Raw genomic sequence first — 22,376 nt, 5'->3', positions numbered from 1 at the left:
CATAAAGCTTTTTTTTTTTTTTAACAAATATATAATTATAATAATAATAATGTCAAACTGTGATGATCAATTACGAACAAAGCGTAAATTTGAACTGCTAGTCAAACTTCAGAATACTGCATGTGCCCAAGGAGTCTACTTCTTAACTTTATCTAACAGCATCTTGCATTTGAAATCATATCTTATAAATGTTGTTTGAATTTTTGTATTTTCAAATTACTTGTCTTTTCATTTTCTCAGAAGTAATGTATTTTATTTAAACACATTTGTCCAGCAAGTATTTATAATGAAATGCTTTTTGATGTATATTTGTGCCACTGTTTATAATATGCGTTTCTTAATTTACTTGCTTAAATATAATGTACTTACTGTGTTCATAATACATTGCAGAACACTTCTGGGGTTTTTGATGTGTTATATGGGTAGGGTTAGAGAAAGGTTTGGTAGTATGGGTAGGTTTAAGGGTTGGGTTAATGTGTAAGGGATGGTCAACAGTTTAATTAAAGATGTTATTTCAGAAATGAATTACAGATGTGATTACAGTACATGCATGTATGTATTCAATCATAAGGTCAATGTAAAAACATGCATTTACTTAATAAGTACATTGTAACAAATGATTAATTTCAGTGTAAGTATGTGGGACAGTCACTGCATTTTTACCAGATTCATTGCATCCTGAACTAGTACTTTTTGGATCTGGTAGTTTTAAGCAGGATGTTCTCATGCAGTGTGTTACTGGAAGACCTGGCTGAAACATCTCTACACTTTTAGTGTCCATTTAATTGATCTGGGACCTTGCTCTAAAAGTTGTCACATAGTTTCTCCAACACATACATTTGAACAATCACCTTAGGTCATTACAGCTACTTCTTTGTTGCAGAAATGCTGATTACTGGTGGTTTTTTATATGGTGGAAGGAGGACGGGTTTTAACAGGCCACCAGTGAACACACCAGACTGGACACAGTACAAAACCTGACAGCCATCACTAATGGCAGCGAGATGTTGGCTGAACTGAGGCGGACAGCGAAACTGATTATTTGCTACAGGATTACCAAAAGTGCAGCTGAAGAAGCCTCCAAAAGGTACAGAGAATCTTGTTCCAGCCTCGTAATCATTACTCAGACAAATCATCATGCCATTAGACAAGAACTTTAGCGTGAAATAGTCTGGAGGACAATTGTTGGATTTTGTCAGAGGGTTTTGTAAATCTGGTCCATATAGTCCTCCAAACAGGTAGCCAGAGTATTCTAGAGTTTTCTGAAATGTGGAACACCAGTAAGTATCCACTTTTGCCCGACGGACATGGGGAATATAATCGCTTTTCTGGTGAGGACAAGTAAACCATTTAAAAAACCCACAATCTTCAGTATGTGTTGAGCTTTCCTTATATTGGCTTTCTACAATCTCAGAGTGTAACAAGGTGTTATTGTAATGCTGAGGGCAAGAGTAACCACCGGTGGCTGGGTTTTTCTGTGCTGTCTCTTCACAGATGGCATCTCCATCTGATGTCAATGGAGTGCATCTTTGGTAAATGCCACCAAAGCTAAGATTGGTGATTGGACCTTCACAAGACGCATCATCTACATTTGCCTGGAAATTGAAATATGGCGAATCAACATTTACACAACCTGGAACAGCGTTCACTTTATAGTATCGTTCTATTGCTTGATGAACTGATGAGGCCAGTTTTTTAACCGTTTGTGTTGGGAGGTCTGAGAATGTTAATGGATTAAGAAAATAGTGCAGTGGCAGCCCAGAGCGGTCAATGGCCACCAGATTATTGAGTGTATTCTCTTGCCACTTAGGAAGTGTGATGCCTGGATAGAATAAAGCTCCTCCATGACTCAGCATTACTGAATGTGCAATGTTTCTCTCATATTCCTGAACTGCAGTGTTGTCTTGGGATCCCTTGCCACCAACATCAAATTTAAGATTGTCAAAGAACTTCAAGCCTGCTGCTGCAGAAAGAGAAGACAAATCTGACTGAGTGTCAGGGACATAGGACCTTTTTAAATAATCTTCCTGCACCAAAGTGGCTCCAGCATCAATACTTGTGATGACATGGGTGCCATATTTAAGTACGAGTTTCTCTGACAGATACATTTCTAGGCGTGTTTGATTATTTTCAATGGCGTGTGCTATTTCCACTGCCTGCTGAGCAAAGCGGGAGTCCAAAGTGAAGTCAGGATATGCCTTTAGTGTGTACAGATGGTTTCGGACCTAAAAAAAATAAAAAGAAATGAAAAAGACGAAATTGGTTTTAGAAATTAACATGTATACAAAAAAAAATCTTGATGTAATTACATATTTAGGTCACACTTTATTTTGATGGGCCGTTTGTTGAATTTAAGTTACATTGCAACTAATTCTCATTAGATTATAAGTAGACTGTTAGGTTGGGGTTAGGGTTAGTGTAGTTGACATGTACTTGCAACTGTTAGGTTGGGGTTTAGGGTTAGTGTAAGTTGACATGTACTTGCAAAGTTTCTTATAGTCAGTTAAATGTCTGTTGAAGGAGCAGTATCAACAGATATTAAGCAGACAGTCTACTAATACTCAAATGGACCATCAAAGTGTTACCCATATTTAGAGCAATAGCATGACGTCTTCAAATATTGTTTTAATTATTGCATTGATAAAATTACAAAAATCTAATTAAAGTAGGCCCAATAAAACAACTAAGAAACACAAGTAGTATTGCTGCACAATAGAATCTACAGACCTCTGCTACCATATTTCTTGGAATGTTTTAGCTTTGACACAGGAACAACTCATCAATTTCAATACTTTTTTCAATTACTTCACTTTTTAAACAAATTTCCCTGTTATCAGTGGAGTACGGTGAAAAAGAAATAGTATAAATATGCCAAAGTAATCCAATATTTAGAATAAAATGAGACCTGCTGTGAGCTGTTTTGCAATAATAAAGGGCACCTATTTTACCCCTTTTTCAAGATTTAAGTTAAGTCTTTTGTGTCTCCAGAATGAGTCTGTAAAAAAAAAAACACCCATCAGATTATTTATTGTACCTTTTAGAATATTGTATTTTCTGCTCTGAACACAATGTAGCTTTTTTTGTTGCCTGTGCCTTTAATGCTAGTTCACCCCACTCATGTTCTCGCGTGCCTGTCAGAGTGTGCCTCAATCTCCGCCTCGGCTGCGTCAGATAAACAGAATACGCTTATTTCACGCGGCCGCCATTTTAAAGAACCAAAGCGAGGCTGTGGTGGGAAGAAACGCGGAAGTATAGGACCAGCACTGTAAACATTGCAGTGACATGCTGTGGACTACAAACCTCCAGCTGTTGCCGAGATTTCAAAATACAGATATGGTGTAAACATCACTTTAATATCAGTCAGTACGTTTAATTTAAACAATTAAAAGCAATTTAGCATCAAACAACATCACAAGCTCTGTAAGAGTAATATGCTCAAGTGTCCTCCTAGGCTTCAGTTCATGGCAGCAGGTAAACAGAGGGGACGCTTCCCTGCTTCAGCCTATGTAACTTGGTGAGCGATAAAACACTGCAGTCCTCTGTAGCACACCCTCGTGTTGTCCCGAGACTGAAGTTTTAAAACAGTCTAATTCCCGCTAAGTTAAAATTGAAGCGCCGCTGAGCGCGGATGACTCGACTGATCTTCACGGCTGCTTCGCGATCCAGTCTCCATGTATCTTGTGTTTGCACTCAGTTTACCGCTCTTCACCCAGTGCAAACACAGATACACGGAGACTGGAGCGCAAGCGCGAAACAGCCATAAGGATCAGTAGAGTCATCAAGCAGATCGCTCGGCTGTGTTTGTGCTCAGTAAACAGCGGAGGGTGAACTGATGACCTTCTCGGCCAATCACAAGCATATCTGTTGAGCACGTGAACACAATGGCCAATCAGCGCTGTTTTAAGAAAGCCATCAACAGTGCTTTAAATGTTAGCGGGAAATTGACAAATTTTCTTTTAATTCAGTATCGTGACTAGTCTAATATAGTGAAAGAATCAGTTCATTAACTTGAGTTTGATAAATGTCATCTAAAACGTGTGTTTGGGAAAAAAAACGTTAGCTAACTAGTGCCGTTTCCCTTAACTTAGCTGAAAATGAGCTCTGATATCCCTTTATATTTTCACCATTCATTCAGAACGGACCTTCGGGTCACTCAGAAGGTGGTGAAATGATAAATTTGTGTCTCTTTCTATTCGCTGATAAGATATACAGCCAAGTACACAACGTTCTAATGTAACTCCCAACAATACTTCCGGGTTTCTTCCCACCGCAGCCTCGATTTCGCTTTTAAAAATGGCAGCCGCGTGTAATCAGTCTATAGTGACAGACACGAAGGAAGCAGATCTCACCTATGGTCTTTGAGAAATACTACAGTAAGAACTTTCCCGATGATTATATGATGTATTTGTTGTGGAGTTAATTCAAGCCTTTCTGCAATGATGAGTCATGCACAATTTCGTAACAAAGTTCACGCACACACACACACGTTTATTTTTGCACTGTTTTTGCACAACAAATGTGAGAGGATACATGTTAATATCCACTGCTGTATGGGCATCCGTTATGTTAATATACAAAATAAACCTGATTTAACATCCACAAACCGGTATTGAAGCGTCTTTTTTATAATTGTACTGACATGTGGCTGTGGTGATAAAGTAAATACGGTAAAATTGCAGTAATTCATTACAAACATGCACTGTTTTAAAAACTCATTCTTGATCAAATTTGATGATGATTGATGATCACAGAGAGCTGAACAGATCTTTTAATCCCAGTTTCCTTGTGCACTTCCTGTCTTATTGATATGATTATACGCGTTACTATGGAAACATGTTAATACACGGCTTCCAATCAATTCGGTGGGTGGGGAAACCGCACTCCTAAGTCACATTGCGGTGAGCCTCAAAACGGGAGGAATTTGGATCCAATTTTAAAGTCAGAAAATAGAAATAAATAAGACTTGTCTTTATATCGTTCCAATATGACTGTGGACACACTATACCTACACACAGTTCTGTCCAAACAGCTTACAAAAGATCATTTTTATTATAGGTGCCCTTGAACTGAATTTACTGTAGTCAGTGTATATATTAATATTTTGGAAAGTAAAATAAAACTCATACTCTATTATATGTTTGTATGCAGATTTGTCAAACTTTTTTTTTCAGTTAAATTCATTAACCAGGTTATATATTTTGTCTTTCAAATATAACGTGTTCCTCATAATTTGAAGGTTTAATTAAACCTTTAGAATCATTTGAAAAAGAAATGGCTAGTATTTAAAGTTCATACTTTGTGCCTGTTTGAGTGCCTGTTGAGTTTTGTAAATGGCCAATATTTAGTTCACACATCATTTATCTTTTTCAGACTGATAATAGTAATGGTGAACAAATGTTGAATGTTCAATTACAATAGCTGAATATGATTTTGACTTACTTGAACTCTTGATGTTACAGAATTGTCCTTCACTTGGCGAGTTTTCATATGTTGATATTCTTCTGAGAATTTTCCATTGAGCACCGAAAGGAAGGAAGCGTCTGCATTGATGGAGCTTGAGGTAGAGCTTGTGTGATTCATCCATGACCTGATGATCTCAGAGTTTGTTTCCACTGTACTCTCTTTCTGTGGAATAACAAAGACTTCATCTGGAATGAGATAGACTCCATCCTCCGTGGTCTGACAGTGGGAATAGCTCAGATTCATCACTCGTCCCATGTCTATGTTGCGCAGGTTATCCCAGCCTCCACCTGGTAGAACATCCAGTGCTGTCAGACTTGCATTTTTATGACACAAATGAAGTCCATTACATAGATGAACGAGGGGATGAAGGTCATTGACATTGATAAAACAGAGGAGCATCAGAACAGTGAATGCTCTTGACTCCATGATCGCCAAATAAGTTCTGTGGCAATGTAGCACTCAAAAAAAAGCTATTTATTTTAGTCAAAGGGGTGTGGACTTCTGAAAACCTTTAGCTAGCAACTTTCACATTCAATATTGCAAATGTATTCTTGATGTTCCTTCCTTTTTCATTCTGGCATGAGGCCTGATGCACTCATGTTTCTCCAAACCACTTAAAAGCTTACAGAGTCAAAAAGAATGTTGATTGTCATAAACCACCAGATTATTGATTTGTTATTTCCACTTCAGCAGAGTGATGCCCGATGCTTGCTATATCAAATTTAGTAGTATGACTATCGTGAGATGGTTACAGACCTTAAAAAATGAAAAAGTAAATATATTTAAGTAAATATAATGTTAAAACAAGGCGGTAAGAACCTTTCGTCTTTCACATTCAATACTGAATATGTATTATTGAAGTGTAATGCACCTATGTTTTTCTCCTCCCCATTTAAAAGGTTATGGACAGTGTAGTAACAAGTTAGAGATTTATTTTTTGCTGTAATTCAGTAGTGTAAGGCATTACTGATACATTTTTTAGCAAATATTTTACTTTGTGCCTGTTTGAGTGCCTGTTGAGTTTTGTAAATGGCCAATATTTAGTTCACACATCATTTATCTTTTTCAGACTGAAAAGAGCAATGGTGAACAGTTGTTGAATGTTCAATTACAACAGTTAAATATTTATTTTCATTTAAAACCATTTTCTTAAAATGATTTTTGTATATTTTAGAGAAAAACACAGCATGATCAAAAGTTATTAAAGGGAGAATATTAAATTTTTGTTACAAGAGAGTGCATATTGAAAACAAACAAAGTCATAGTTTGATGATGCCACGACTGGGTGCAGAATCATGGGAGTTGTAGCCTTCACATCTGATGGAGCTCCTCTTGTTCGTGTTTGTTGGGTAAGCTAATGTTTTTCAGTTGATGGTCGCTTAACCATTTTGGCAAAATTTACTGTGTGAGGTCAGAGATCCTGCTGGAGTCATGTAGGACTGAATAAAATTCCAACAGAACAGGATGATAATTTACAGTTAAAGTACCTTATATTTCAGCATTTATAGTACTGTATATATTTCACGGGCAACTTTTATGTGTCCTGCATGTTTTCTCTGGAATTCGTGCATAAGTTCAGCATGCTCTTTGTAGGATTCCTGCATGCTCCTTCTAAAATTTCTGCAGTAGTCTTGAATGTACCCTGTAGGATTCCTGCATTTGTCCTGCATGCTCCTTGTGGAGTCTCTAAATGTTCCCAGTAGGATTCCTGCATTAGTCATGCATATTATGTGTATGATTCCTAAAGGAGTCCTGCATGTTCCCAGTAGGATTCCTTCATTAGTCCTGCATATTCTGTGGAGTCCTGCATGTTTCAAGTAAGATTCATGCATAAGTTCTACATGTTCCCTGTAGGGTTACTGCATTTTCCATATAGGATTTCATAGGATTTCTACCTGTTTCTTGTAAGATTTCTGCAGGAGTCCTGAATGTACTTTGTAGGAATCTTGCATGTCCCCTTTTGCGTTCCTGTGTGTTCCTTGCAGGATTCCTGCAGGAATCTTGCATGTTCCCTGTTGAATTCCTATATGTTCCTTGTAAAATTCCTGCAGGATTTTTGCATGTTCCCTGTAGGATTCCTTCATGTTTTTGTAGGATTCCTGCAGCAGTCCTGCATGTTCTTTGTGGGGTTTCTAAATGTGCCCTGTAGGATTCTTGCAGTAGTTCTGAATGTTCCGCGTAGGATTCCTACAGGAGTCCTGCATGTTCCCAGTAGGATTCCTGCATTAGTCCTGCATATTTCATGAAAAAGTCCTGCATGTTCCAAGTAGGATTTTTTTGTAGGATTCCAGCTGCAATCTTGCATGTTTCCTGTAAGATTCATGCAGGGGTTCTACATGTTCCCTGTACGATTACTGAATATTCCATGTAGGATTTCATAGGAAGTCCTGCATGTTCCTCTTCATTTGTAGGATTCCTGCAGGAGTCATGCGTCCCTGTAGTAATCTTGCATGTTCCCTATAGAATTGCTACATGTTTTTTGAAATCCCATATGTTCAAAAAATGTTCCCTGTTGAATTCCCATATGTTCCTTGTAGGATTCCTGCAGGGGTCTTGGATAACAACCCCAAAAGAACCATACAAACAACCAAGAACATGATATTCATATTTTCTGTTAAACATATTATATACATATTATTCATTCATTCATTCATTTTCTTTTTGGCTCAGTCCTTTTAATAATCTGGGGTCGCCACAGCAGAATGAACCGCCAATTTATCCAGCATATGTTTTACACAGCGGATGCCCTTCCAGCTTCCAGGTGATGCAACCCATCACCAGGAAACATCCATACACTTCCATTCACACACATACACTATGGAAAAATTTAGCTTACCCAATTCCCCTATAACGCATGTCTTTGGACTTATGAGGGAAACCGGAGCTACCTGAGAAAACCCACGTGAACACGGGGAGAACATAAACTCCACACAGAAATGCCATCTGACCCAGCCGAGGCTCGAACCTATACATATTACATTAATTTTTATAATAAATTTTTTCTATAAATAGATTATTATAGTCATAAATATGTCATATATATTTATGACTATAATATATACATATAAAAAGACATAGTAAATGTATGTGAGATTGATAAACATTTTATGAATGTGTAATGTAATTCAAACTAAATCTAACCAAAAACTATTTTGGAGTTAGGTTTAGGATCAGGGTTAATATAAGTCAGGGTTAGTTAATGTAGGTTAGGGATAGTTAAGGACAGGGGTATGGTAGGGTTAGGTTAGGGTTACAAACATGTACAGGTCACAGTTTTTCTTTTGTTGGTGAAATAAATTTATGAAATTGTAACCAAAACGTTGCTCCAAAAACAAAAGATTTTATTTTCACTTTGTATATACCAACCACAAACACCCATACCAATCACCAAAAGCAAAACTGTTATTTATTTATATTTTTTCAGAAATATGTCACCCTTGGAGTGTTTGAACTATTTAATGCTTTTATAGTAAACATTCTTTAACAAAATGACAGACATATATTTAGAAACAATTAGCGTTTATGTTTAAGTGTACATTGCAAACAAGTGCACATAAAAAAGCACAGTACATAAAGTATACATAATCAGTTATTAATCATTTATTGGTTAATTTGTATGCAGCCATTGCCCTCAAATAGCCGCGTTTCTCAATAATCATCTTTCTATTTGCTAAAAATTGAACTAATTTAAATGTGGAGCATAAGTAAAAAGTACATACACTTTTAACATGACATCAGTATGTTCAAATAGATTATATAAAATTATTCATTTTCTAATTATGTTTGGCCTGTAAGCTTTGTTCTATACAAATACAGAGGTCTCACATTTTTGGTGAATATCTGCTACACCTGGGTCCAGTCAGATGAGCATCACAAGAAGCCTTGTAGGTGAAATAAAGGACACCTTTCTTTAATTTACAGCTGTGTGAGTGAATCCCACGTTCAGGACTGACCACACATTTCCCCACCATGTCATTATAAATCACATCACTGTCCCACACCTCAAATATGAGTTCATGACCAAACTCAACTGATCCAAAATTATAGGTGATATTCCACTCAGGATCATTATTGTTCATAACCACCTCAGTTTCTTCATACATTAGGTTATACCAGACTTTGACATAACCATCAGTGCGTGTGAAGAGATCAGCCTTCAGTGCTGCTGCTCTCTGCACTAACACTATTAATGTGCCACGACCGGCTCTCATAGGACAGCAGTTATGATCCAGATTTGATGTTTGAGAGCATTCTTGATTCTCCTTGTGGTCTACAGAAATCATGTTCTCCTCAATATATTCTGTTACTGCCTTTTTTAGGTTGGAACTAACTTCAGGATCCGCCACCAGATGATGGAGAGGGAAAATAGCATATGAAATAACGTCAGGGTTGTCATGCAAGCTCATCATCCAGTTTGTGTAAGCTTCAGCTGGGCTTTGGTTTAAAACAAGGTCTGGGAAGTATTTCTCTCCACCCAGCACCTCTGTCTTGTGTGTCATGAAGCCCTGGTAGAAACCCATGCTCAGATTATCCTTAAGTATTTGAGAGCATTTGTTGGAAAGCGAGGCATTGCCTGGCAAGAACCCCAAAGTGATTTTTAACTCAATATTCAAACAGTTTTTGATATCGGTCTCTGAGAAGCCCTTCAGGGTTGCAAGACATGTTCGAAAAGCCGTGACCCGCCTCACTCGCCCTCCCAGATGGACTTGGCGTATGTAGTGAGTGCCGTATGTATCAATGGTCATTCGGTACAAAGGTTTTGTTTGTGCATCATAGCGTGCCGGAAGCTTCTGGAGATGTTTTAAGAATTCACCGCTGAGCTCTGGATGGTCTGTTATTCTGTAACTGCAAATAGAAAAAGGTCACATGTTAGTAGATTCTAAATAAAATTGTAAAAACTACTTGGTTTTGATTTTTGACAGCTATTTGGTCATGGGAGGTGATAAGAAAGTGCTTATTGACGCATTTTCTAGGTTTGTTTTTCAGCTAAATCTGTGTGGGGGCGGGGGGATGGGCGATTTCAGATAGATCAGTGACCTTTTTTAAGGGCTAAACTTGTTTTGGTCAGATCATTATGCTTTATCATGAGACACAATCACATGGTTGTTATAACTTAAAAGATTTTTGAAAGTCTTAAAAAATTGGATTTACTCGTAATTGACGAGAGTGCACTTAAAAAAATTTTTTAAATGTTGTTTTTTTAATTAAACCAAACTGAAAATATGAAAATATAGTAAGGGAAATGTATTGTAGTAGCTGGCTCGGCACGATTTGACTAACAATTAATCACGCACAAAAATAGTTCATCTGTAGGTTTACAATGCATTGCTTGTAACTCGTCACCTTAGAATTATAAGGTTCTATCTGACATTTTTTGTCAAAATTGAATTATTGACATATTCTTATTAAATGACAACTTATTTACATTATGGGATGTTTTTTAAGTTGTTTACATTTCAAGACTTTTTATTTAAAAAAACAAATGTTACACACATACTGTTTGCTATGGACTGCAAAAACTTTGAAGCTCAATATCTCAAAATCATTCAGAACGCAGAAAGAACCTTATAATTCCAAGGTGACGATATATTTTTGCTTATCACGCCATCTAGGGGTTGAATTCCAAAGCGTTTTGCGGAAGAACATTGTTTTGGTTGTGCTTTGGAGTTTAGAGACATCGTGGAGAAGACAGAACATCCTGTTAGAGCGAATAGAAAAATAACGTCTTTCTGTTTTTACAAACAGCGAACACATACACCTGCCGTTTTGAACTGTTCATGTTTAGTCCTGGACAGGTATGTAACAGTTTCCCTCAAAACCCGTACCGAGTATCGACAGCTGTAAAATGTCAGCACTATTGCAACTGATTGACATCTTTTCTTTTCTATATAGATATTGCATCAGTTCTATATTTAAGTGAACTATTATTTGAATTATTAATATTATTTAAGATACAGATCAGAGCAAACTATTTCTTAACTATTAAAGGGCAGACCCTGCCATACATCTTGTTTTGATGTTCTTCAGGGGGATCAATTGTTAATTAGGGGGTTCAGCAATTCATTTATTAAAGTGAAAATGTTGTTCGTTTAAATACTTGAGAAATTAATATTTTTTAAACTTTTTGTTTTAAGTGGCATTGTTTAGATTTCAATGGCCAATTAATTATTGACACTGTAAGACACACATAACACTGGATAGGACTGACCAAGAAACCCAACTGTCAAACTCTAAATCATTTGCTTGATATATCACTGAATAACTGCACAAAGGCTAAACATATTGTAGATGTTGCTTTTTAGAATCTCCAACTTACCCACTGCCGATAAGATATATAAATGTATATATCATAATCGTCATGCAAGGGTGTAGAGAGATATTGAGTGAATTGATGTCATCTTTTTGGGCAACTATCAGTACAAATAGAATCCAAAAATATGGACTCACCTGTAGTATGTACAGCTGATCTCATGAAGGGCAAATGTTGCCTTATCCATTGTATTCTGAGAATGGGCAAATTGAGCAATATCTGATCGACTCCCTCCAAAAATCACCTTTCCCATGTCATCCAGGCTAAGATCCATTTCCCAGTTATTATTAACAAGTGACGTTGAACTCTTCATGAGGGAGTCAACAGAATGATGAAGAGCACTAGAAAGCTGTTTGCTGCAGCGGCTGAAGGGACGCCAGTCCAGCACGGCTGAGGGAAGTTTCTGCATCTGACCTCCCTGAAAGCGGTTCTTGCAGATGGTGCAGGTACCGTTGTCCATGTGTGACTTGACATTAATCAGAAAGGCACCTTTACGACGCATCTTGACTACATCAAATCCTTCTCCTGCTAGATTGTAACCAGGCACAAATGGAGCTTTTTCACATTCTGCCTGAGAGCCAGTGTGACAAGCTGAACTTGAGTACCAGTGTGCCAACATCAGAAAAATGCACAGGAATGTGGGGAAAACACAGTTATTGGTGTCCATGATGATGTCTACAGAGAAATGAGGGTTAAAATGTAATATTTATTGAAAAAAACTTTATTTAAGAAATATGCATGCAACAAAAGATTAATTTAAAATGATATGGTGAATTTATTTTGAATTATTTTGTATTAATGGGATTAAATCATTAAAAAAAACATTTAAAATAATAAAAAATATTACCTTACTAGTGTCAGTTTTACCCTTCAAGTAGCTTTCATGCAATAGTCAGTTCCAGCTGTGCTACACCACCATGTTGACCTACTTTTAAAAAGTCTTTTCTCTGTTCTTCTTTTGAATCACAGTGTCTTAAAGTGTAACAGCTGTAGAGTCGCTCTGTGGAATGCTAACACTTAAAGAGAGAGCTGTGAGAGAGTCTGTGGCATTTGTATAAGAGAGTGTCTTCCTTTCAGGCTTTTTCTTCTGTGCTGCTGGACACTGGACAGATTTCATCCGCTCACTGGTTTTGTTTTGATTTAGATTTTTTTCTTTTTTTCATTAAATACCAGCTGTGCAGTGGGGGAGGGCTGTCATGAGACTTCGCATGCAAGTGCAAGGTCTAGATTTATCATGCAGGTCTAGATTAATCGTGCAGCACATGTGGATGACAATTTGCAGCATGCACTTTAATTTCCCTAAAGCTCAATGGTAGATATTGTACACGGCCGTAAACATATCAAGATGATTAGCACATTGTATAGGGAAAAATGCACTAGTCAGAACATTTGCAAACAAAATACATAACATTGTTGTTGGTTTTTCATGTTTTTTTGTTATATACAAATTCTATGAAGGAAAATGTGCCATTTCAGTATTAGCTGTGGGGATATTGCAGTGAAATGACATTAGCACAACAGCAGGTGGCGTCAGTGACGTTTTGTTGATTATGACTTGGTCAGTGAATCAATTGTTGAATATCCAGACTGTCTTCAGTATATAAAAAATACTAAAATACTTTGCCCTAAAAGTGTATAATCTAAATAATGTAAATGTGTCTGAATCTGTACACACTGCATCAATATCATGTAACCTCCTAGTGTCAATTACGTAGCGACCTGGCCATTCACAACACAGGACAGTAAAGTAAATGACCAGGATCAATAAAACTGATGCTGATAGATAACAGGATAATTGCTATATATTGAATGTAGATTAAAAGGCTCCTATTTTGCTCATTTTTACAATATGTAAAATTAGTCTTTGATATCTCCAGAATGTATCTGTGAAGTTTCAGCCCAAAATGTTTATTAAATAATTTATTATGCTTTATTATCATTTATTAATAATATATATATATATATATATATATATATATATATATATATATATATATATATATATATATATATAATTTTTTTGGGGGGGGGGGGGGGTGCAAATAAGCTGGTTCCCCCACCCATTGTTTGGGCATGTTCATTTCTCCATGTTACATAAACACAGCACAAAGACAGACACAAACAGTGGCTTAGACACTAGTGATGGGAAGTTCGGATCATTTTACTGACTTGGACCTTCGAGTCCTGTCGATCAAGATGAACAAATCTTTTTTCAAGTCATTTTGTTCAGTTTGCCAAAATATTACTTAAATGTTATGAGTTGCTTCCAAACACATACTACTAACCCAAATGTTGATTCGCTAGTTCACACATGGGCCTGATGGTGTTGCGGACGAAAGTTAAGTTGGTAGGTAGTTCCTATAACCTACCTAGAACTTTCCTAATTCCTATTCTTCTGTGTGAGATGAAATGAAAATATTTGATTGTTTATGTGAGCAAACCATGGTGGTTTTACTTCCATTTCTTGGTAAAACAATACTTTCTTGTCATGTAAATGCAAATTACAACAGATAAGTGGTGCTGGATTGAGTTGTGAAAAAAGACACTATTAAGAGGAAAATGGATGTAGGATAACCAATAGAGGAACACAAGTAACCAAGATTTGTAGCTTAATCGTCACATCACTGTTAAAAATTCAAAATTGTAAGCCAACTTGCTGCAGAGCTTTTTTGAGTTGACTTGGTTACTTGACTTGATTTAAGTTGAGTAAACTCAAATGTCCTGAAGCTGGTTGCCTTGAAATTTTAAGTTGAGTCAACTTTTTTACAGTGTTGTTAGAGTAATTCTCTAGTAAAATAATGTTTATTACAATCACCCTAACATTAAGTAAAACAACAGAATTAAAACTCAAGATTTCATGTCCTTATATATGCTCAAGAATTCTTTATTAGTCAGAAAAAGAATACAGATGTACATATATTTGGGTAAAAATAGTAAATCCATAGAAAATAATTTTGTGTATAAAACCTAAAATTCATAGATTCCTCAAAACTAATACAATACAGAATACACTTGTTTAAAAAAAAATATATATATATATATATAAAATATGTCAAATATATAACATTTACACATACGTACAGTAGTAAAACTACTTTATACAGTCCTCATTTTTAATTAAATCTAATTTTTATATTTTTTATAATGACAGAGATATTTAATAGAAACGTTTTCTTTCCTTTGTTTGAACTGTTGGTTGTAAAACAAGACAACATTCAGACAATTCACACAATTTTTAGTAATCACTTTAACAATTGTAATAACTGTAATTGTTACTGCTGCTAAAAATACTATTATGCTTACTACTACTAATATTCATTAAAACATTATGAAGCTTAAATACAAGTCTCTGAATGTTGATCTTAAAGAGACTGTTATGGGAGTAGTTGTTGATTGGGGTTTTCATTTGCAGCTTCATTCTGCTCTTGTTCAATCTCAACACTGCTCTCACTTCGTCCCTCACTAATCTCTTCATAACCTCTGTTCAGCTTTAGGCTAGAGAACCTATTTCTCCTTTTCATTAGAACCACGGTGCCTGCGACAACAAGAGCAACCAGAACTATTATACCAATGGCTACTCCAGCCTTTTTTCCTCCAGACATCTCAGAGCCATTTAGAATTGATTCCATTTGTTTAATGTCACCAGGCTTTGCCAATCGCCACATTTTAGTTTCTCCAACTCTCACCCAAGAACGGTCACCTTCTGTCATTACGGCTACTGTGTTTGTCGCAATCATGCCGACCACTGGTGGTCTTGTGAATGGTGGAAGACGGACTGGTTTTAAATGACCACCACTGAACACACCAGACTGGACACAGTACAAAACCTGACAGCCATCACTGATGGCAGCTAGATGTTGGCTGAACTGAGGTGGACAGCGAGATTGACCATTTGAAAGAGGGTTGCCAGATTGACAACTGAAAAACCCAGCAAATGGCACTGAGAATCTTGTTCCAACCTCATAATCATTGCTCATACAAATCATCATGCCATTAGACAAGAAGCGTTGGGTGAAGTAACTTGGAGGACAACCGCTGGATTTGGTCAATGGGTTTTGGATGCCTGGTCCAAACAGACCTCCAAAGAGATATCCAGAGTTCTCAGGGGTTTTATGTGTTGAAGAACACCAGAATGTTTCAAGTTTAGCACGACGGACGTGGTAAGAATCACCACATGTTTTGTCACAACAGGTAGACCACCCTAAGAAACCACAGGAATGGCAGTGGGTGTGGCATTCATAATGATTAAAGCCTTTTTCTACTATCTCAGAGTGTAACAAGGTAGTGTTGTAATGCTGAGGGCAAGAATAACCCCCGGTGGATGGGTTTTTCTGTGCTGTTTCATCACAGATGATGTTTCCATCTGGAGTCAATGGAGTGCATCTTTGGTAAATGCCACCAAAGCTAAGATTGGTGATTGGACCCTCACAAGACGCATCATCTACATTTGCCTGGAAGTTGAAGTTTGGGGAATCCACATTTACACAACCTGGAATGGTGTTCACTTTATAGTAACGCTCTGCTGCTTTACGCACTGTTGAAGCCAGTTTATTTACTGTTGGTGTTGGGAGGTCTGGGAATGTTAATGGATTAAGAAAATAGTGCAACGGCAGCCCAGAGCGGTCAATGGCCACCAGATTATTGAGCGTACTTTGTTGCCACTTCTGCAGAGTGATACCTGGGTAGAATAAAGCTCCTCCGTGGCTCTGAATTAAAGAATAGGTGATGTTACCCTGATAACTACTGCTTTGAGAGCTGCCTTGGGAGGTACTCCCACCAATATCAAATTTAACTTTGTCAAAGAAGTTAACGCCGGCTGATGCTGAAACAGAAGACTTGTCTGACTGACTGTTGGAGATATAAGACATTTTTAAATAGTCTTCCTGCACCAATGTGGCTCCAGCATCAACACTTGTGATGACATGAGTGCCGTAATCAAGTATGAGTTTCTCTGACAAATAATTAGCATGACGTGTTTGATTGTTTTCAATGGCGTCCGCGATTTCTTCTGCCTGTTTTGCAAAGCGGGAGTCCAGAGTAAAGTCAGGATACGCCTTTACTGTGTACAGATGGTTACGGACCTGAGAAACAAATATTTGATCGTTTAAGAAAATGAACCAAAGACAGTCAGTATTTCAGTTGTTTTCCATCATTTACTTTAAACATTTTTTATTATTATTAAGTTTCTATGCACATAAAATGCAAAAATATTGGTCAATATTTATTTTAAGGTACAATTTTCACTATAATCAAACCATTGACTAAGACTTTTAGCTCTATAAATGAATAGTTTGCTGCTTATTAATAGTTAGTAAGGTACTTGTTGGGTTTAGGTATTGGACAAAATTAGGGAAGTAGAATAAGACCATACTTTATAAGTATTAATAAACAGCCACTATCTTATTATTGTGCAATTAATACACCAGTAGTTACTATTATGAATTGGTCATTCCAAAATGTTAGCAATATTTTATTTTGGTGTTATAGATTTTATGTAGCAACATGAGAGTATGTCATTCAAGATTACATTACATGTAACTCTCAGTATGATTTTATTATTATTATTATTATTATTATTATTTTGTTCTTACTTGAACCCGTGCTGTCACAGAACCCTCTTTCACTTGGTGGGTCTTCATGCGCTGGTTTTCTGTGGAGAATTTTGCATTGAGCACCGAGAAGAAGGAAACATCAGCATTAATGGAGCTTGAAGTGGAGCTTTTCTGGTCTAGCCATGACATGATGATCTCAGAGTTTGTTTCCACTCCGCTCACTTTCTGTGGAATGACAAAGACTTCATCTGGAATGAGATAGACTCCATCTTCTGTGGTCTGACACTGAGAATAGCTCAGATTCATCACTCGTCCCATGTCTATGTTGCGCAGGTTATCCCAGCCTCCACCTGGTAGAACCTCCAGTGCTGTCAAACTTGAGTTTTTGCGGCACAGTCGTAGTCCATTATTGGGACGAATGAGCGGATGCAGGTTGCAGATGCTGATAAAACAGCAGAGCATCAGCAAGTGAAATGCTCTTGATTCCATGATCACCAGACGTGTATTTCGCTGTTTCCCGCACTAATGTGATGTTCAGTCAAATACATATGGTGATTATAGATTTTGCTGAGTTCCTTATTAAAACCACTTCTCAGTTTCAAATCCGTCAGTATAGTGTCATGAGACTATGAGGTTCCTCTTTATGAACTGGGTACCTTGTGTTTAAACGTTAAGTTGAACAATTTCATGAAGTGCATGATACAAATATATCTATATTTTTTGTGAATTATGGTCTGTTCATTAATAGATTTTTATATGAAGTTACGAAGGATTTTGATGAGTCTTCAGAATGCTTTTGATGACGCAAGAGACTGTGCGGTTTATATTTTCCATTAGCTTTTAACCAGGAGGAATTGAAATTGGTTGGCTTCTTGTTTTAGAAATGTACAAGATTAGCAGGTTTTTCAAATCCTCTTCAACATGAGAATCTCTTAAAAACTGCTGTGAGCGTAGGGGGTGATGAAAGCCCCTATCAGGGTTTTCTTCATCAGTTGATGTGCACTGTAAAATAATTTAAGTCAATACAACAACAAAAAATTATTTCCTTTCACTTTTTTTGTTCACTCAACTTTTGAAAACATCAGCTGCACTGACCTAAACTTATTTGTCAGTAAAAAAACATTTACTTGGGTTAACATAAGATTATTAGTTTTCTGAAGAGGTGAACTACTCTGTAACAAAACTTTTTAAGTTGTACAAACTGAATATTTTTTTTCTGCAGAACTGGAATGCCTGAAGTTGAGTGAGCAAAAAAGACATAATCCTTACTTCCTTTAGTACTCAACATTTTTTTTCACCTTTTACTGACAGGACAGTAGAGAGTATAGACAGGAAACATGAGGAGAGGGAAAGGATCAGCATAGGACCTCAAGGTGGGAATCAAACACGCGTCACTGAACACCGGAGTGCCATGTGTCGACACACTAACCACTACACCATTGGTGCTGACATGCATACAGCTTTTGAAAACATAAGTTGCACTGACCTGAAATATCTGAGGTTATGTGAACAAAAAAACTCTTGTGGAAATTGGTACTAAGAAATAATACATTATCAGAACAAGCAAACATCTAATAAACGTTTTAACATTTGTCTCTGTTTTAGTTTTTTCATTTTTTAATGTTTGTTTGTTGTGATAATGTATTACTTCTTAGTACCAATTTCCACAAGAGTTTTTTGTTCCCTTAACTTCAGATATTTTAGGTCAGTGCAACTGATGTTTTTAAAAGTTGAGTACATGTCGAAGCCGATAGTGTAGTCGTTAGTGTATCAACACCTGGCACTCAGGTGTTCACAGTTACCCGAGTTTGATTCCCACCTCCAGGTCCTATGCTGATCCTTCTCCTCTCCCCATGCTTTCCTGTCCCTACTGTTGTATCAATTAAAGGTGAAAACAATGTTGAGTACACAAGGAAATAAGGATTCATTTTTTATGTTTGTTTGTTGTGATAATGTAATATTTCTTAGTACCAATTTCCACAAGAGTTTTTTTGTTCACTCAACTTCAGGCATTCCAGTTCTACAGACAAAAAATGTTCTGTTGGCACAACTTAAAAAGTTTTGTTACAGAGTAGTTCACCTCTTCAGAAAACTAATAATCTTATGTTAACCCAATTAAAAGTATTACTGACAAATTATTTTATGTCAGTACAGCTGATTTTTTTCAAAAGTTGAGAGAACCAAAAAAAGGCAAAAGGAAATAGGCTTTGTTGTTGTTGTTGTTGTGGCTTATTTTTTTACAGTGTGCCAGCACAGTTGTATATTTTCTAACATCTAAGAACTGCAATACTTACAGTATATGATTGCCAATTAATTGTCATATTTTAAAGGGCTCTTTTTAAGTAAATCTTATAATAACTGTATAAACAATTCTGCTGCTTTCATTTTAGTTGAAAAAAATAAACTTATATACAAATCATGTCAATTTGCATCAATTAAACTAACTTAAAACATGACTTCACTTAAAAGTTAAAATGTAACTTAAAAACTTAAAATGAATTTAATATAGGTGATTAAAAAAATATATTTGTTATATAAAAATATATTTGTTATATAAAAATATATATATATATATATATATATATATATATATATATATATATATATATATATATATATATATATATATATATATATATATATATATATATATATATATATGTTGTATTTCCACCTTTACCCACTGGGGAAAGAAAATCACAAACTTAAGAATGGTAATTATCTTCATGGATTTTCAGACATATACCAATTTTAAAAAAAAGAGTTTTACTGCCTGCTATTTTTATTATAAGTTAATGTGTTTGCCGTTACAACAGTAACAAACTATAGTAGATATGATTGGTATTTTATTAATTTTTTTCATGTGAATGTGTTACACTTATAGAATGACAACCATGGTCATCTTAACTGAAATATGCAATTGATTCAAATTGCTTAAACAAATGGAGGAAGCACTGTGAGCACAATACCAGCAAACAATGCTTTACACCCAACAAACCTCATCACATTTGTAAAGAGCAGAAACACAATCACGTGAGTGATAAATCCAAAAGTGAAGTTTGCTGTTATCAATGTTATCAAATATGTCACTCAAATAAAAAACAGGCTCAAATAATAATATCAGGCTCAAATAAAAAACAGCAAATGTTTGGATTCAAAAAGGCTTTCAGCTTAAGTGGTATGACAATGTTGTCAGCATGTGAACTATTCATTTATTCATATTTTTTTCGGCTTTGTCCCTTTATTAATCTGGGGTTGCCACAGCAGAATGAACCGCCAACTTATCCGTCACATGTTTTACACAGCGGATTCCTTTCCAGCTGCAACCCATCACTGGGAAACACTCTTACACTCTCATTTACACATATACACTACGGACAATTTAGCCTACCCAATTCACCTGAACCGAATGACTTTGGACTGAGGGAAACCGGAGCACCCAAACCCACGCAAATGCGGGGAGAACATGCAAACTCCACACAGAAATGCCAACTGACCCAGCTGAGGCTCAAACCAGCAACCTTCTTGCTGTGAGGTGACAGCACTACCTACTGAGCCACCGCGTTACCCGCATGTGAAATAACTGTATATTATGTTTATAATGTATAATGCAAAATGTAATGTTATATTATATCTTTATAATATTCATCACAAAATGCTTTTTAAAGCATGTTGTGTAGAAGCACTTCATCAAAGAGAATGTTTGCATGCCCTTTACCTCCTTTTATATGAATGTGTTGTGGATTGAGATATGGTTAAAATCACATGTATGACTTGTAACATCCTCAATCTTAAAATAAGGCCATTTTTTTATATCTCACATAATACAAATATCACAGTTAATATCGCTTTTGACGTTAATAGAATGTACATTCTGTTACATGGTCACAATTATCCTACACCATAATTAATAGCCTCAATTGTGCATAAATCAAGCTTACTGATACATTTCAATTATTATTATATCTTTTTAATATTAAACATAATTTATATTCCATTATTAATAATATTAATGTTAAAATTCCACACTTACAGAGACATTTATTTCTTTCCAAACAAACATTTTTATAACTATCTGTTTTTGACATGTCCATAAAATGTAACCTTTTACGTCATTTTCCGATCTAATATTGTTTATTCGTTTTAGTTGCTTTAAGTTCAAAATTATTAATGTAGAAAGTAACTGCGCACGTTTGTGTTATTTATTGGCTTATGCACGTTAATCCACTAGATGGAGATATCCGAAAAGCAGAAGTTTAAAAACTACCGGCCAAATATATAAACTTATGGACGACTGCAGAGCTTACTGCTTTCAGACAACACCATCTAGTGGAATAACATAAACCATGTTCGTAATTACACACGATCATTTCCAAGCCCAACTGCCCGAATAAAGTTATGTTTTTAATGTATCTCAGATATCTAAATCAGCATTACTCATAATGATCATAATATATGACATACAGTACAAGATCATATTTGAATTTCATATAAAATATAACAAAAATATATGCTACATTTCAAAATATTGCAAAAAGTGACTTTTTTGTACCTGCAATTACAGATATGTATGCTCAAATATTATGTGTTCATTCATGGCAATATGTTAATGAATATTTATAATTTATATTAATTTTAGGATATATACAGATTTGTTGTATCATAATATGTAAGGGCCATTTTGCTATATATTTTAATGTATGTTTTATGTGACAGCTTTATATATGTGAAACCTACTGTATATGAACTTGTGCCATATATGTGTCATATTAAAATTAGCATATTTACATATTTCAAATTTCAGTGTGGGTTAATAGTTTATTAGCTCTAAATGATGAGAACTTTGTTGTAAAGAAAATTAGTTGCATGCTGCAATTAGTGTATTTCTGCTGCTACTATTTTTACCACCTGTGATACTTTCGCTACTACAAGTAATAATAATAATATATACAGTTGAAGTCAGAATTATTAAACCCCCTGCATTATTAGCCCCCCTGTTTATTTTTTTCTTCAATTTCTGTTTAACGGAGAGAAGATTTCTTCAACACATT

General features: G+C 35.9%; 3 protein-coding genes across 3 annotated transcripts; all 3 read right to left on the bottom strand.

Annotated features, from left to right (window-relative positions):
• Nucleotides 1–367: 367 nt before the first annotated feature.
• Nucleotides 368–5,889, bottom strand: LOC130234089 (macrophage-expressed gene 1 protein). The gene is made up of 2 exons (XM_056464366.1): nt 5,440–5,889; nt 368–2,225 (listed from the first exon to the last, which is right to left on the bottom strand). The coding sequence occupies exons 1-2, from the start codon at nt 5,887–5,889 to the stop codon at nt 867–869; spliced, it is 1,809 nt and encodes a 602-aa protein (XP_056320341.1). The 3' UTR covers nt 368–866.
• A 2,957-nt stretch (nt 5,890–8,846) lies between these two features.
• prf1.5 (perforin 1.5) lies at nt 8,847–12,464 on the bottom strand. Its single transcript, XM_056464359.1, has 2 exons — nt 11,911–12,464; nt 8,847–10,308 (listed from the first exon to the last, which is right to left on the bottom strand). The coding sequence occupies exons 1-2, from the start codon at nt 12,438–12,440 to the stop codon at nt 9,285–9,287; spliced, it is 1,554 nt and encodes a 517-aa protein (XP_056320334.1). The 5' UTR covers nt 12,441–12,464; the 3' UTR covers nt 8,847–9,284.
• Nucleotides 12,465–14,699: 2,235 nt separating this feature from the next.
• Nucleotides 14,700–17,856, bottom strand: mpeg1.1 (macrophage expressed 1, tandem duplicate 1). The gene is made up of 2 exons (XM_056463469.1): nt 17,365–17,856; nt 14,700–16,854 (listed from the first exon to the last, which is right to left on the bottom strand). Exons 1-2 carry the CDS (start codon nt 17,812–17,814, stop codon nt 15,148–15,150), a joined length of 2,157 nt encoding a protein of 718 aa, XP_056319444.1. The 5' UTR covers nt 17,815–17,856; the 3' UTR covers nt 14,700–15,147.
• Between the last annotated feature and the right edge of the window lie 4,520 nt (nt 17,857–22,376).

Source organism: Danio aesculapii, chromosome 8 (genome assembly GCF_903798145.1).
Source record: "Danio aesculapii chromosome 8, fDanAes4.1, whole genome shotgun sequence".
Classification (NCBI taxonomy): Eukaryota; Metazoa; Chordata; class Actinopteri; order Cypriniformes; family Danionidae; genus Danio; species Danio aesculapii.
This window is presented reverse-complemented; position numbering and strand designations above follow the sequence as displayed.